General features: G+C 43.9%; 1 protein-coding gene and 1 pseudogene across 5 annotated transcripts in view; both read left to right on the top strand.

Annotated features, from left to right (window-relative positions):
* The first annotated feature begins 1,775 nt into the window (after positions 1-1,775).
* LOC309843207 (TM2 domain-containing protein 3 pseudogene) lies at positions 1,776-2,599 on the top strand (annotated as a pseudogene). The gene has a single exon. The product of its transcript is annotated as a TM2 domain-containing protein 3 pseudogene (transcript).
* A 1,193-nt stretch (positions 2,600-3,792) lies between these two features.
* ATPAF1 (ATP synthase mitochondrial F1 complex assembly factor 1) overlaps positions 3,793-15,788 on the top strand; it is a 30,843-nt gene continuing 18,847 nt past the window's right edge. For 2 of the 4 annotated variants that reach the window (XR_014299748.1, XM_082687398.1), the window contains exons 1-5: positions 3,812-4,229; positions 7,252-7,360; positions 11,494-11,544; positions 12,143-12,205; positions 15,508-15,558. Coding sequence is in view for 3 of the 4 variants with exons in the window: in XM_082687398.1 (XP_082543524.1) it covers positions 3,910-4,229; positions 7,252-7,360; positions 11,494-11,544; positions 12,143-12,205; positions 15,508-15,558 (594 nt within the window). In the remaining variant the exon portion in view is untranslated. Of the gene's footprint in view, positions 4,230-7,251; positions 7,361-11,493; positions 11,545-12,142; positions 12,206-15,507; positions 15,559-15,788 lie in introns of all 4 variants that reach the window. The other 2 variants (XM_082687399.1, XM_082687400.1) reach the window with 2 other exon arrangements.

The raw sequence follows: 15,788 nt of genomic DNA, 5'->3' as shown, positions 1-15,788 counted from the left end.
GCCTCCTGGGGCAGCTCAGTTAGAAAGCTTCAACTTAATGAAGCCCAAGTCCCCCTCCCTGAAGTTGCACCCCTGGGCCTAGCCCAGCTAGTGGGACCACTTAATTACTTCTCCCTTTCTAGTCCCCCAGCATGGGACTCAGGGCACTATTCAGCTCTGATTTCCCTCCAGGTTCCACTTAAGCTCTGCTCTCTTAGCTCACTGGCTCCTGCTTTTCAGTCTCTTTGCTGATCTCTCTTTTCCCTGATTTCTAAATACCAGCATGCCCCAGGACTGGATCCTCCACCCTCTGTCTACACTCATTCTGTCAGTGATCACCTCCAGACTCATGGCTTTAAATATTACACAAGCACTGACAACTCATACTTTCTATCTCCAGCCCAAACTGCTCCTCCAGACTTTGGACTCCTTCACCTAACAGCCTGGCTGACAGGCCTACCATTAAGGGGATTAAGTCTATTAAGTTATCTCAAAGGAACACACCCCAAACCAAACTCCCGATCAGCCATCCTCCAAAACCTATCTCAGCCTTCTCCTGTCTGTAAATGGCAACTCTGTCCTTCCAGTTGTTCAGGACAAAAGCCTGTAAGTCAACCTTGACTCCTTTCAGTTCCTCATAGCCACATTCACTCCTTTCCACAATCGTTAGGTCTTACCTTCAACACGCATCCAGAACATGACCCCTTTCCCATCACTATCACTGCATTCTACCCACCACCCTCCACCACTTGGAGTACTGGTCTCCCCATAGGGTGACCAGCCATCCCACTTTGCCTGGAACTGAGGAGGTTTCCAGGACATAGGATTTTTGATGCTAAAACCAGGGAAGTCAGGTAAACTAGGACAAATTGGTCACCTTTGGGAGAGCTTGCATCCTTGCCCCCGCCTCCCTCCATGTTCTGTATTTTGCCAGAAGCCAGAATGATCCTTTAAAAAAGTAAATTAAAAAAATAAAAGTAGAGCATGTTACTTCTCTGCTCAAAGCCTACGGTGACTTTCCAACTTAATTAGAATAAAAACCAAAGTCCTTAACCAAGGTCTACAGGGCCCAGAGTGCTCTAACTGCCCCTCCCCATACCTCTTCATGTAAGAACTTCCTTGCTATCCCACAAGCATGACAAGCATGCTCCTGCATCTCAAGGCCTATGCGCTTGCTGTGTCCTCAGTCTGGAAGGCCCTTCTCCCAGATAGCCAGACAGATGATTCCCTCATTTCCATCCACATTCTGCTCAAGCATCCCCTTATCTCTCTCTCTCTCTATCTCTCTCTTAACCTGCTTTGTTTTCCTGCATAGCTTATATCATCACCTAACCTTACAATTGACCCTGGAACCAGCGGATTAGGAACTATGATCCCCGCACAGTTGAAAATCCATGTGCAACTTTTGACTCTCCCAAACTTAACTAATAGCCTACTTTTGACCAGAAACCTTACCAATAACACAAGCTGTTGATTAACACCTATTTTGTATGTGTATTATATAATATACTGTACTCTTTTTTAAAAATTTATTTTGAGAGAGCCCATGCACACAAGCGGGGGGAGAGGCAGAGGGCAAGAGACTCAGAGTGCATGCTGAGCATGGGGTAGGGGGTGAACCTGAGATCATGGCCTGAGCCAAAATCAAGAGTTGGAGCTCAACCGACAGAGCCACCCAGTTGCCCCCATATGTCATATTCTTACAATAAAATAAGTATTCTAACAAATGAAGTAAGCTAGAGAAAAGAAAAATGTTAAGGAAATCACAAGAGAAAACACATTTACAGTGTGGTAAAAAATCCACTGACTGAGCCGCTGGCTCAGTCAATAAAGGATCCGGGCCCAACACGTACTTTCACAGTAGTTCCCAGGGCAGCAGAAAGTACTGATATCCCACCTTATGTGATGAAGTGTCCAAGTAATGGTTTGTGTAGCAAACTTCCTGCAGACTGTGTAGAATGCAAGACAAATTTCTCCTGTGTCTATGGGAAACCTGTCACCTTTGACTGCACAGTCAAACCTTCTGTTACCTGTGTTGATCAAGACTTCAAATCCCAAAAGAACTTCATCATCAACATGACTTGTAGGTTTTGCTGGCAGCTTCCAGAAACGGATTATAAGTGTTCCAATTCCACCAGCTGCATGACGGTGTCCTATCCCCGGCAGCGTTACATGGCCAACTGCACCGTGCGGGACCACATTTATTGCCTGGGTAACCGTACTTTTCCAAAGATGCTGTACTGCAACTGGACTGGAGGTAATAAGTGGTCTACTGCTCTGGCTCTGAGCATCACCCTCGGTGGGTTTGGAGCCGACCGTTTCTACCTGGGCCAGTGGTGGGAAGGCCTCGGCAAGCTCTTCAGCTTTGGCGGCCTGGGCATATGGACGCTGATAGATGTCTTACTGATTGGCGTTGGCTACGTGAAACCAGCAGATGGATCTTTGTACATTTAGCCATGGTTATGTGCTTCAGAGAGGAGCAGTGCTTTGAAGTCTCTTTGCCGGTAGGAGTTGATGTGCTATGACTAATGTATTTGTATATTTTTAATGTACAGCATCTGTACTTTGCCTGCTTTGATGAAGGTAAAATAAAATAAAACAAAACAAAAAACCAAAAAAAGTGGACCCCTGCGACTCAAACTGGTGCTGTTCAAGGGTCAGCTGTTTCGTTTTTTGTCTTTCATCCTTCTAGAATGTAAGATCCATGAATTAGTAGTAATCAAGGAAATAAATACCTAATCATAACTACTATGTCATAACGACTATGAAGAAAATAAAATGAGGTAATGGGATAAAGAATATAAAGGGACAGCATGGATCAAGAAAAGTTCCTTTGAGGTGCCAACCTATGAACTGAGCCATCAATGATGAGGCCGCCACATGCAGATCCCAGCAGAGGGATCATCAGCCAGTGCAAGGGTCCTGAGGCAGGTCTAGGTCAGCACACTCGAAGGACTTACTAATCTCGAGTCCACCACACTACTACTAGCACAGGCAAGGGCCTAGGGCTAATCTCTATGAGTGCAGGCTGGACTGAGAAAAGTCGAAGGTGCTCTGTTCCTGCCCCGGAGGAGTCCACCATTCATGAGGGGTTTCTACCAGGTAAGACCCAGACAGGAAGGACTTCTGAAAAGGCAAACTGATCATGCCATTGTAGTGGGCTTGCTCCAGGCCTGGCCCTGTCCTGGGAGAAAGTGAGATACAGAGATGTTGATGTCACTGTGTCTGACCCCAGGAACTCCCACTTGGTTCAAGGGGATGAAGAAGATGGTGGTATTGGGTCAACAGAGAGGGAAAAAAAGAGCATTACAAGAATCAAAAACAGCCCAAATCAATACTTGTTAGAGACAGACACAGATGTCTCTTTGAAGAGGTTTGGCTCAAGTTCAAGGTGGGTGTCAAGAGGCAGAGGGAGACAAGGCTTTGGAGGCAGCTGGCATCTTGCAAAGAGTTCAGTCCTTGGGTAGAACTTTGGCAAGTCTCTTAATGACTCTCAGCCTCAGTTTCTGCATCTGTAAAAAACAGAAAAGGCCTGTCTCACAGGATATGAAGCAGATGGTGTCCTGCACAAAGAAACACCCAGGAAAGAGAAGCTGCTACTGTGATTATAGTTGAGGAAAGGAGCTTGGATGCTGAAGAACAGACAACTACTGCCGGCGAGCGCCAAGAGAATCTGCAAGGCAGCAAATCCGAGCGGCTTTCTGGAGGAGAGGGAGCGCGGAGGCTGCTGGATCCGAGCGGGAGGGCGTGGAGCCGGGCAAACTTGGGGCGGGGGAGGGGAGGAGACAAGCGGCGGCACCCCGAGCCGCCCGCCGAGCGGGTGGCGGAGTCGCGAGCCCCGAGCCCCCGCCTCCCCGCCCCGGGGGGCCCGGAACCTTGAGCGCGCGGAACCTCGGTGCCGGAGCAGGGGCGCGGCGGACCGGCAGCGCGATGGAGCAGACGTGCTGGCCGCGGGCTGAGGCCGACGCGCCGGGGGAGGAGGAGGCGGGGGCGGCCATGGCTGCCGTGGCGGCGGCAGGTGGTACGGGCCCGGCCGTGTTGCAGGTGGCTGGTCTGTACCGGGGGCTGTGCGCCGTGCGCACCCGCGCCCTAGGCCTGGGGCTCGTGTCCCCCGCGCAGTTGCGCGTGTTCCCGGTGCGCCGCGGCTCGGGCGGCCCCGCGCGGGGCGCCGACGGCAGCGGGGTTGGAGCCGAGCTCGAAGCCAACCCCTTCTACGACCGCTACCGAGACAAGATCCAGCAGCTGCGCAGGTGCGGACCCCGGCCGGCCGGCCGGCGGCGGGCGGGTAGGGGCGGCGTGTTTCTGGTGGACCCCACGCCTTCAGTGCTTAGAACAGCCTTGCGAAGCAGGCTCGGTTACTGTCCGCACTCTGTGGGTGATGTGTCTGTCTGTGGGCTCAGAGAAGCAGGATGACTTCCTAACATCACACAGCTAGTCCCAGAAACGAGCGTCTCCTCAAAGTCCTGGCTCTTCCGCGAGTTGTCTGTGCTCTAGTTCTCAAAACGCTGAGGTGGATTCCTGTGTCAGCCTTAATGAGGTAGACGGTTCCAAGAGACCTGCCCTGATTATAGAAATGGGAACATAGAGCCTTCTAGAGAAGGGACTTGACTTGCTCAAGGTCACATATTGAGTCACTGAGGCCTGGCCTGGAGCTCGGGTTCCTAAGCTTCTAGCTACAGCCCTGAATACAAGGAAAGGAGGTTGGGGGAGAGAGCAAGGCATCAAAAACTAATGGAGTCGCAGATCATCCATTGAACCCTCTCATTGAGAGGGAGAAACAGAATCCGCAGCAAAGACCTGCCAGAGGTCACACAGAGCTCCTTGGGATTCATCTGATCTGGAATCCAGGGTTTCTAACACTACCCCTCAGCTTCCAGATGAAAGGACTTGGAGATCAAGAGGCTTGAGGTGCGTGCAAGGGGACCAAGAGAGGGTCTTAAGAGTTAAAGTGGAAAGAGGTGAAGAAAATGAAAGGTGAAAATTAGAGTGGCTTTGAAGAGAATCTGGCAGGGTAGGCAAGCATTTGTCTTAGAAAGAAAACCAAAAGCTGCATACTGTAGCTTCCTTGAGCTCTGTCTCATCTTTACTTCCATGGCCTGAATGTACTTCTCCATCATCTTCTGGACTCTTGCAGTCATCCTCTAGCTAGTCTTCCCCTCTTCCACCCCAGTCCGTCTCACTGCTGCTGTGGTGACCTTCCTCCCTTTTTGAAAAAACTGACAGAATAAAGGAATGAATATTTTTGCCCTCTTTCCAGCAGCATTCAAATATACTCAAGGATTTCTTTCTTTCTTTTTTTTAAGATTTTACTTATTTGACAGAGATATAGAGATCACAAGTAGGCAGAGGGAGATGGGGAAGCAGGCTCCCCTATGAGCAAAGAGTCTGATGTGGGGCTCGAGCCCAGGACACTGAGATCATAACCTGAGCTGAAGGCAGAGGCTCAACCCACTGAGCCACCCAGGCGCCCCAAGAATTTCTCTTCTTTAAAACCTTTGGTTGACCTACATTCCCCTCCAGCCTTTTCTCATTGATCCCTTTCACAGGCTACATCTTAGGAGAGTTGTCTACTTATACTCTGGATACTTCACAGTTCCCACTCATTCCTACTCATGAAACAATGAATGGCTGGTTTTATACTCCTTCCCCACAAGGTCATTCCCATCAATATTTACACATGCTGCTGTCTCAAAGAGTGAGCATCCCAAAGCACCCTCAGTGACTCTAGATAATGTCCATATTCCTTAGTGTTCTACACAAGGTTTTCATGCTGTAGCATCTGTCAGTCTCTCTACATTCACTAAAACCTGGGCCCTTGGAGCACCAGCCACAAGTTTGGTGTGAGCCAGTAGCAGGACAAGGCTATATGCCCTCTTCACCCCTTCAGCCCAGTATCCGGATTTTTGCATCACACTTTGCATTGGTGAATTGGGAATATTTGATCTAGCTGCAGGCCCACTATGTCTAGAGTGTGGACAAATTGGAGGGTGTCCAAAGAGCAGGTTTAAGGTGAGGAAATACTCACAAATCACATGTATGAAGAAGGGCCAAAAGAACTAAGGAAATTTAACTTACAGAAAACTTTCAGGGCTGTCATAATAGCAATTTCCAAGTACTCAGATAAAAGGGATTAGACATTTTTTCTTGTTCTTGAGTGTGAAAGATATAGATGAATAGATTTAAGCTCAGAACATTTTAATAATAAAAGATGTCCAAGGTGGGAATGCAGAGTCCAGTGCCCAGGCCACCCCTCACTCTTTATCCACTCACCATGGCAGCCCAAGTTTGACTGTGGATATTTGCAGCACTAACCCTGGTCCTGGCATTTACAGCCCCAGCAGGTGCCACACCCCACAGGACAGGACCCCTGGAGTGACTCTGCACTGAGTTGCTGGCCTGCTGTGGAGGGAAGGAAGAAGATCTGCCCATCTAATGGCATGAAGGGCATAATGTTTAATGTCACTTCTGGAACTCATTTTTATGAAAGAGGGGCCCCATACAATGCCTTGACCAGGAATCACTCCACCAGAGAAGTGATCAGGATGTCCTTGGATCCTGCAGACTACACCTATGACACTACAGGTCTCATGGCCCAGGAGCTGTAATCCCTGTATGATGTCTTCACCAAAGTGTACAGTGCCAAATATCACATCGTTGGCTACACAGCCTGAAGAATTCTTAACAAGGATGGCGGCCTCAACCTGGACTTCGGGCCGGAAGACCAGCTTCGTTTTGACACAAAGGACCTGTTCTGATGTTTCATTTGCAGGAGCCAGTGCTTTGGAGAGTCAGGGAGAAACTCAGGTGCTAAATCTTTTCCTACAAAATGCCTCTAAATTACCTGCATCTGAATAAACAGATGTTTAACCTTTGCATGGGCAGAAGAAGATGTCCAGAGCTAGATGTGTTCATGTAAAAGCTTGACACCGGCTAGGCTACTGGATTTCTGCCTGAGTAGAATGACCAAGCGAGATGATTTCAGAGTGCCCTCTTGAGGATTTGAATTCCAAGTACCCAGAGTATTAGTACCTGAGGGACCAAGGTTTACATCTTCTAAGAAGTAACCTGCAGGACAAGAATGTTACACAGGCCCCTTGAAGGTTAACAATAATTAAATAACTGGATTTATTTTTCCACTTTCTTGATTTATAGGCAAATCCTTCAGCCTTTGAATGCTTGTGTCCTCTCTCTCTGGAAGTGCAGCACGATCCTTTGTTATTTCTAAATTCAAAAAGTCCCAGATGTTTTCACTTTTGGTTTACCTTTGATCAGGTCTGACCCAGCTGCTTTTGAATCCCGACTGGAAAAGCGCATTGAGTTTCGGAAGCAGCCAGTGGGGCACTCCAGGCAAGGTGACTTTATCAAATGTGTAGAACAGAAGGTAAGACCTGCTCCTCTTTGTGGTATTGGCTCCCCAGTGTGCTACACCCCCATTCCCAACCCTATCTTGGGAATGGGCTCACTGATGGGTCAGCTGGATGAACTGAATGTAGCCTCTCTCTACACAGCTCAGTCTCCAACCATAAATGGTATCCTCCTCTTTCTGGCAAAGTACTGTGGTCATGGTAGAGGTACAGAGGGATGAAAATGACAGTCCATGCTCCTGGCGGGTGTGGTAGAATGGTTAAGGCAAAGCACACATGGCAGGGGGGCTCTGGAGCTCCAGAGAGAAAAGTGCATAATAGCTACTCACCCTAAACAAGAATCAAAGCTGGGGGGAAGCATGTTGAAATCTAATACAGTGCTTTTCAAACAGTGATCTGCAGTAGGAAATCTATTTTACACTGCAGTTCAGTATATACATGTGTGTGATTGTAACTGAAGCAGAGCTTTTACAAAGCAATGCTTATTTTTACTACATCCAGTGCACTTCTTTTTTCTTTTAAAAAAACTTTTGTCACAATCCCGGCCAAATCCAGGTTGATTTCACAGCCTGTGATTTGAAAAGTACTAACCTAGAGTGGTATATGGAACAAATTGGAGTGGGAAAGGCTGAAACCAGGAAGGATATACAGTAATCCAGGTGTGGGCTGTTTGGGCCTGAAATAACATACAGTGGAAAATTGGGATTCTGCATTGTGTTTTAGAATGAAAGATGCTTATTTAATTTGGACAGTAACTTTTTTGCCTTGAGTATTCTAAATTTTAAGAGAATCCACTCAGTCTTTTAATTACTGGTTGAGTTCATGAGAACAAAAGCAAGTCACTGGGTTAATCATTATAAGGTTGGGGAGCAAATTCAACCTCCTATCACAAACATAGTTTACAACCTTATGTGAGCAAACAAGTCTCTATTACAAATATTTTAAGAAACGTAATTTCCTATGGTAAACACTTACAGTGCCAAGGTTACAAATCAGTAGCTCTTGGAATATTACTGTATTATAGACTTGGAATATGACATGGAAAAGCTCTTTGCCCTCTTTTGTAAACAGGCATAGAAATTCACTTTCATGATGATAAGATGCAAAGTCAAGATTTACCTTAAATTATGGCAACTCTTGGGTAAATAATGACTTACTGTCTTTCATATTTAGCTAGATAAAGGGGCTAATGACTCCACTCACAAAGCCTTTTCTTTGCTCTGAGTCATTGGCTCTCTACCACATGAGACCCAGCATTCCCCCCCAACCTGACACAGGGCTTGATGCCAGGACCACAAGATAATGACCTGAGCCAAAGTTAGATACTTAACAACCTGAGCCATCCAGGCACCTCAAAAACTTTTTTTTAAAGATTTATTTATTTGAGAGAGAGTGTGCCTGAGTGTGCAAGAGAGTGTGCATGATTGAGCACAGGTGAAAATGGAGGGAAGGGCAGAGAGAGAGAATCTTTAAGCAGTCTCCCTGCTGAGCATGGAGCCCTGATGTAGGACTCATGCATGGCTCGATCTCACAACCCATAGGTCATGACCTGAGCTGAAACCAAGAGTCAGATGCTTAACCCACTGAGCCACCCAGAGGTCACAAGGAAGGAACTTTTTTTTTTTTTTTTTAAGATTTTATTTATTTATTTGACAGAGAGAGAGATCACAAATAGGCAGAGAGACAGACAGAGAGAGAGATGAGGAGAAGCAGGCTGAGCAGAGAGCCCAATGCGGGACTCGATCCCAGGCCCCTGGGATCATGACCTGAGCCGAAGGCAGAGGCTTAACCCACAGGCGCCCCAGGAAGGAACTTTTAAATAAAATATTTATTTGGTAGATGATACGAAATTTCTATAATGATTGAGTAATATAAATGAAATTTTTATGAGTTAACTTTAGTATATAAATTCTTGAACACAATTATGCTGTGAAACCTAATGCAGTCATCAGAGGCTCTTACCTGGGTATGAAATCACCATGAATACGTAGCAGCAAGTGCTGACTGGTTTAGGGGTATTGTGTCACTACTTTTCAAAACTCCCAAACTGTGAGCGGTGTTATCAGTGATCCTCATGAGATTTCACAATATGCAACCTTTTAGGTTATATAGTAGTTGTGTTTCTAAAAAACTAGGGTGTTTATTAAAGCCATGTTAAAAAAGAAAAAGGAGGGGACGCCTGGGTGGCTCAGTGGGTTAAGCTCAGGTCATGATCCCAGGGTCCTGGGATCGAGCCCCGCATGGGGCTCTCTGCTCAGCAGGGAGCCTGCTTCCTCTCTCTCTCTCTCTGCATGCCTCTCTGCCTGTTTGTGATCTCTCTCTGTCAAATAAATAAATAAAATCTTTAAAAAAAAAAAAAAAAAAGAAAAAGGAAAAGCAAAACAGAGGCTAGAGTCTAGACCCAGGTAATTATAAAAAGGTTTTTCACTTATGAGGACATCTGGCTAGACACTGAAAAGTGCAGAGTGAGGGAAAATTCTTCACTATGTGCAATTCCTTTATAAGATTGCAGCTCCTGGCACTGCTTACCCGCTCACAAATACAAATGTCCTCATCCAGTGAACTATTGTGATAACAGAAGAGTTGTCCACACGGATTTCTAGAGCACCTACATGGAAATAGTAAAGTACCCATTTAAATGTTTTATTAAGGGATGCTGGGTAGCTAGTTGGTTAAAGCGTCTGAGACACTTTTGGCTCAGGTCATGATCCCAGAGTCCCAGGATTGAGCCCCAAGTCAGGCTTCCTGCTCAGTGGGGAGTCTGCTTCTCCCTCTCCCTTTGGCACTCCCCCTGCTTATGCGCTCTCTAATAAGTAAATAAAATTTTTAAAAAAGATAAATGCTTTATTAAGTGTTCTTAAGGCTTTTGGCACATACCTTCAACTATAATTTTAATTACCATATTTCATTGGTTCTAAAACCCACTTTTTTTTTTTTTTTGCATTTCAACATCTCCAGAACTGTCTTAAAATTGAGGTGATATGAAAGTATTGTGCTATTATTTGGTTGGCATCATTTTCTGATACATAAAATAATGGTTTCTCTTAAGTAATGTCTTAATTTAAAATAAAATGCAATAAGCTTATACTTGGAGCTTAAATTTGTTATTTCTGAAAGTACAAATGGAAATAAAGAATGGATTGGAGGGACACTGTGGGAAAAGAATATACAGGGCTTGTTGATTAAAAGGTGAAGGCAGCTGTGCAAATGGAGGGTTTCATTTGTTTTGTTTTTACAGTGCAACTGAAGGTGAGTGGTATGAAAAGGAAATCAGTTCTCTTTTTCTGGAAAGTTTATGAGTGAAGGACAGACTACATTAGGATGCTGCCACTATATAGGGTATGACCAAAAAGACAATAGTATATCCAACAGATTTTTCTACACCAGACTTTTGCCTAATTTGTTGGTACTGGTTTTGTGGGCATCATTTATTAAAGGTTTGGATTCTTTGAGGCACAGAGTAACAAAAGACAAGATTTTATGCAGACAGTGTTTCTCAGCCTCGGAATACCAGGTGTAGATTGTACTCCTCCTGAAAGGCATGGACTTGAACTGAAAAATTGAGCGAAAGACTTAGAACAACACATCCCTGTTATCAGCAATCTCATAATAGGATTTCCTGGCCATGGCCTTTATCAGTGGTAGTGGACTAGAGAAATAATCACTAATTTAATAGAGGGATATTAAGAGTGAGTGCTGGAAAGACTAGTCTGGTAAGGATGCCTGCCATCAGAAGTGTGTCACATGAGAAACAGCCTTCGAAAATACAATTTTCCATTGCTCACCTCCTTGTGGCTTGCTGTGGAGCAGATCAGAGAGCAGAGCACAGGAAACCTCAAGCAGGCCTCATTCTGGGAAGGAATCCCTCATTATCCGTAGTGGCAGGTACAGAATGGACTCTACGTACTGGAAGATGGTAGTTACTAACAAGTCTTTTCTCATCTCTCTATCTCAAAAGCTTAGTCATAGAAAAGCTGTCTCCAAACAATAACTCATAGAACAGTGTGTACAGTTACTATATAGAATGGAGAAAGTGAGTTTTTAAGTGTCAGATTACTAAATGAGATATTGTGCACCTCACCCAGCATGATGGTATTTTTCTTATGAGTAAGGTGTACAGATAAATATCCTGTCTCATCATGTATTTCAGACAGATGCCCTGGGGAAACATCCTGTGAGCAGAGGATTCACTAAGGGCAAGGTACGTTTCTAAAGATCTAAGTCTGAAGTCATATGGAATATCTATAACTGCAGATTTGAACATACTTACTGTGGTTCAGTGATTTTGTGATTTTTTTCTAACTGTAGAGATGAAAAATATTTCTATGACTTTTTATGTCCTTGATAAATCTCTGGCATAGTGTGGGTCCTGAGGGTGCTAGAGGAAATATGAAGGAAATCCTAGTCATATGCTTTCTTTCTATAGGAAGTAGTTTTTAAAAATCAAAGTATGTTTACTCATTTAATTTGCAAATAAGGAGCCACCCCAGTAGAATAGCAGTTAAAGGTGACAACCAGATTTTCTCTTCTTACCAGCTGCAAAATGCTGCAGTGCTCCTCAGTGAGGGTAAAGCATTTGGAAAGTACTTATAGATACTCCCGAGGAATAGGACTATGAAAACCTGCCGGGGCTTAGGGGTTCACTTCTCTGAGCATGCAGGTTTTGTTATACACACTCTGTACTTATTGAAGATCGGCTCCACTGTCCCGATCTGTCGCTTCCCACAAGGCTTACAGGTAGCTAAACTGTTTTATTTTTTTAATTGTGGATGTTAATTGCCTTTTGTTTTCTCATTCAGACTCTCAGTTCAATCTTTAACATTGAGATGGTGAAAGACAAAACTGCAGAAGAAGTAAGACAGGTAATGAATGAAAATGGGCTTGCATACTTTATGAAAATGTGTGCTCTCTAAGCCAAATCTGAAAGGAGAAAGGAGCATATATTTCTTGACCCCTCTTTCCAGCCAAAATGAAAGGTGGTCATAGAAAGCAAAAGTGGTCAATTATGTGAAACAAAATGGCAGAAGAAAACTTAACCTTTCTTGATTTTACTCCTATATGTCTAATCAACTCATATTACGCCCTTCTCTTTCATTACTGTTTGCCCACATCTTTTTTTTTTTTAGGATTTTATTTATTATTTGACAGAGAGAAACACAGTGAGAGAGGGAATGTAAGCAGGGGGAGTGGGAGAAGGAGAAGTGGGCTTCCTGCTGAGCAGGGAGCCTGATGCGGAGCTTGATCCCAGGACCCTGGGATCATGACCTGAGCTGAAGGTAGACGCTTAATGAGTGAGCCACCAAGGCGCCCCCAACCCCATTGCCCACATTTTATTTAAAATCGTCAGTACTGTGTTCTTGGCATACTGTACTACCTAATTAGGTTTCCCTGTTCTTATTCCTCCCTGCTTCTTCACCTCTCATAGCCTTGCCAGTTGAATACTCTTAAAGTTCTGCTTTCATTATGAAAAAGCATAGTGTATTTGTTAATAACACAGACTCTAGGGGGCCTGGGTGGCTCAGTCAGTTGAGCACCTGCTGGTTCTCCCTCTCCCACCCCCCATGTTTGTGTCCTCTCTCTGTGTGTGAAATAAATTAATTAAATCTTTAACAACAACAACAAAAAAAAAACCAAGAAACCAAGACTCAGAGACTCAAGAGCCAAGCCACAAGTTTTAAGTCCTAGCTCTACCACTTACTACATTAATGACTTTGATATGTTCTAACCCTAACCTGTCTGAGCCTTAGTTTCTCTCTGTAAAGTGGAGATAATAATACTAATAGTAGTACTAATAGTACTTATCTCAGGGCACCTGGGTGGCTTAGTGGGTTAAGCCTCTGCCTTCGGCTCAGGTCATGATCTCAGGGTCCTGGGATCAAGCCCCACATCAGGCACTTTGCTCAGCAGAATAGCTCTCTGCCTACCTCTCTGCCTACTTGTGATTTAAATAAAATCTTTTAAAAAATAGTACTTATTTCATAATGGTAATAATAGTACTTACATGTAGAGCTCCTTGGGGAATTAAATGAGTTCATATTTGTGAAGCACATAGAACAGTGCGTAGCACAGAGTGAGTGCTACATTTGTGTTTTTAAGTAAATGAATAAAAATAAATATTATGTCAGTGACCTGCTTGCAAATGTTCAGTGACTTCTTGTATTCCTTTGCTTGCCATTCAGAATCCTTTGTTATTATAGGACCTTCTTCAGGGAGCTTTCTGGACACCTTCCTTCAGAGCACTTATGATCTGTCCTACCTGTTTGATTATTCCATACACCTTGATTTGCATTGCTGTTTACATTTTCATATTGTGATCCTTTTCTCTCTAATTAGACTATTATAAGCTATTTATTGGCTTTTCTTGTAATTCCATGAATTATTTTAGGTATATTGAGAAAATCAAAATAATAAAGCAGTAGAATGTGTGCCAGGTACTATACTTAGTGCTTCATATGCACTATTTCATTAAAGTCTCATAACTATCTTGAAGTGCAGGTGCTATTATTTACAGTTTACAACCAAGAAAACCATAATTTAAAGAGATTAAATAGCTTAGGGTAGAGCTGGGACTCAAACCCATGTCTGTTTGACTCTGCATCCTATTCCCCTTCGGAAAGTTGTGTCCATTGCCATGAGTTTCCTTTGGGCGCTGTGTCATTTATATCAGCAGAAGCATTTATTGAATATCTACTAAATATCAGGTTGTATGCCAGACATGGAAATAAATGAGAGAATCCCCTCCTCTCAGAGTTTTAGCCCAGTAGAAGGACAGAGACGGAAACAGACAAGAACAGCATAGGGTTCTAACGTGTGTTAATAGAGGCTTATGCAAAGTCTCGAACTGTGTCTTTGGGAAGAGATGCCAATAGAAAGCGGACATCAACCATGTTTTTTAGGGGAGAGAGAGAGAAGCCAGGTCCAGGAGGCTTGATCGTGTGATGAATATCATGCAGACCTATAATTTTAAACACAAGTTTGTGTTTGTTAAAATAATTTTGAGTAACCAAAGTCAGTTATGTTAGGAAACATCTATCTGTCTATAAATTTCATTTGATTCATGAATTATCTACTAAAATAGATTAAATAAAAATAGCAGGTTATGCTGTCATTAAAATGAAAAGATTGTCTGACATGTAAAAAAAATAAAAATGGGAAAGCAACCTTTGGCTGCACTGATAGTGGTTTGCCCAGGTCCTGGGAGGTAATAGTCCTTCTGTACCCTGTGTTAGTTAGATTATACTTTGATTAGTATCTTTACTTAGCCCCCCCCCCCAATTCTTATTGAAAATGTTGGCAAAGCAGAGCATCTCTGAAGGAGGATGGCCCTGTTCTTCAAAAGCTCACTCCGGTGTCACCTGAGTGACAGGCTGTGATGCCTTCCCTGACTTCTGTGCCTTTGCTAATGCTATCATTCTTTACTTAAGATGTGTGTCTTCTATCCTACCTGTTTATCTTCCTAGCCGCCTTGTTCACTGGGCTTACTCCTGATCATTCTTGAGGATACAGTTCAAGTGTCCCCTCCTCTGCCATTCATTTCCTAACTTGCGTTAAGTGCGTCTTTGTTGCCCTCAGAGCACCTTGGCTGTGGTTTGCACTGTAATGCTCTCGTGCTAAGCACAAATATACTAGTCCTCACAATAATCCTGTTAGATTGATAATATTGCTATTTTACTGATGATTATGTTGTTTAGTGATTTTCAGTAATTGGCCCTAAGTAGCATGGCCAGCAAATGATTGCAGCTGGGATTTGCATCTAGGTCTGCCTGACTCCAGACACTGGGTTCTGAATGACTGATGTCCTGGCTGGCTGAGAAGCCCACAGTGGGCTGGGGAATATGGGTTTTGGGGAGAAAAAGAGAAGATATGAGAAAAGAACGTGTCTGTTGCATACAGGCACATCTTGAGAGAAATGATTAACAAGGTCATGGAATCCATTTGTCTGACAGGAATTTATTTTTAAGAGTTACAGTTTAATCATCTAGAACAGTAAATGGTATTAAATCTTTTTTGTAATCATGTACTAGTAATAAAAGCATTACATTGGGGTTTTTTCCTTGTTATCAAATAGTGTGTTAATTCTGAGCAATGAAAAGCTGTCACTGTTTCTTGACACAGGTTGAAAAGATTACCCACATGTCACAGACACCCTCTCTTTTTTGTACAGATTTGGCAGCAGTATTTTGCAGCAAAAGATACGGTCTATGCAGTTATTCCTGTAAGTAGTTTGGAGGGGAAAATGAAAGTGTTATAGCATGAAGGTCAGGGCTCTAACCTTAGCAGGCAGTTGTCTTTACTTTTTCTATGTTTATTGCCTCTTGAGAACTTACATTTATAGCTCCGAGGGTTTTTATTATGCCCTAAGCACCAAAGATTCGAAGCTCCATATGGTATATTTATGGCTCTTGTTTTCCCTCTTTCTGGTTTAGAAATGTCTCTTTGACTCAA

This window comes from Mustela nivalis (assembly GCF_964662115.1).
Source record: "Mustela nivalis genome assembly, chromosome: 10".
Taxonomy (NCBI): Eukaryota; Metazoa; Chordata; class Mammalia; order Carnivora; family Mustelidae; genus Mustela; species Mustela nivalis.
This window is presented reverse-complemented; position numbering and strand designations above follow the sequence as displayed.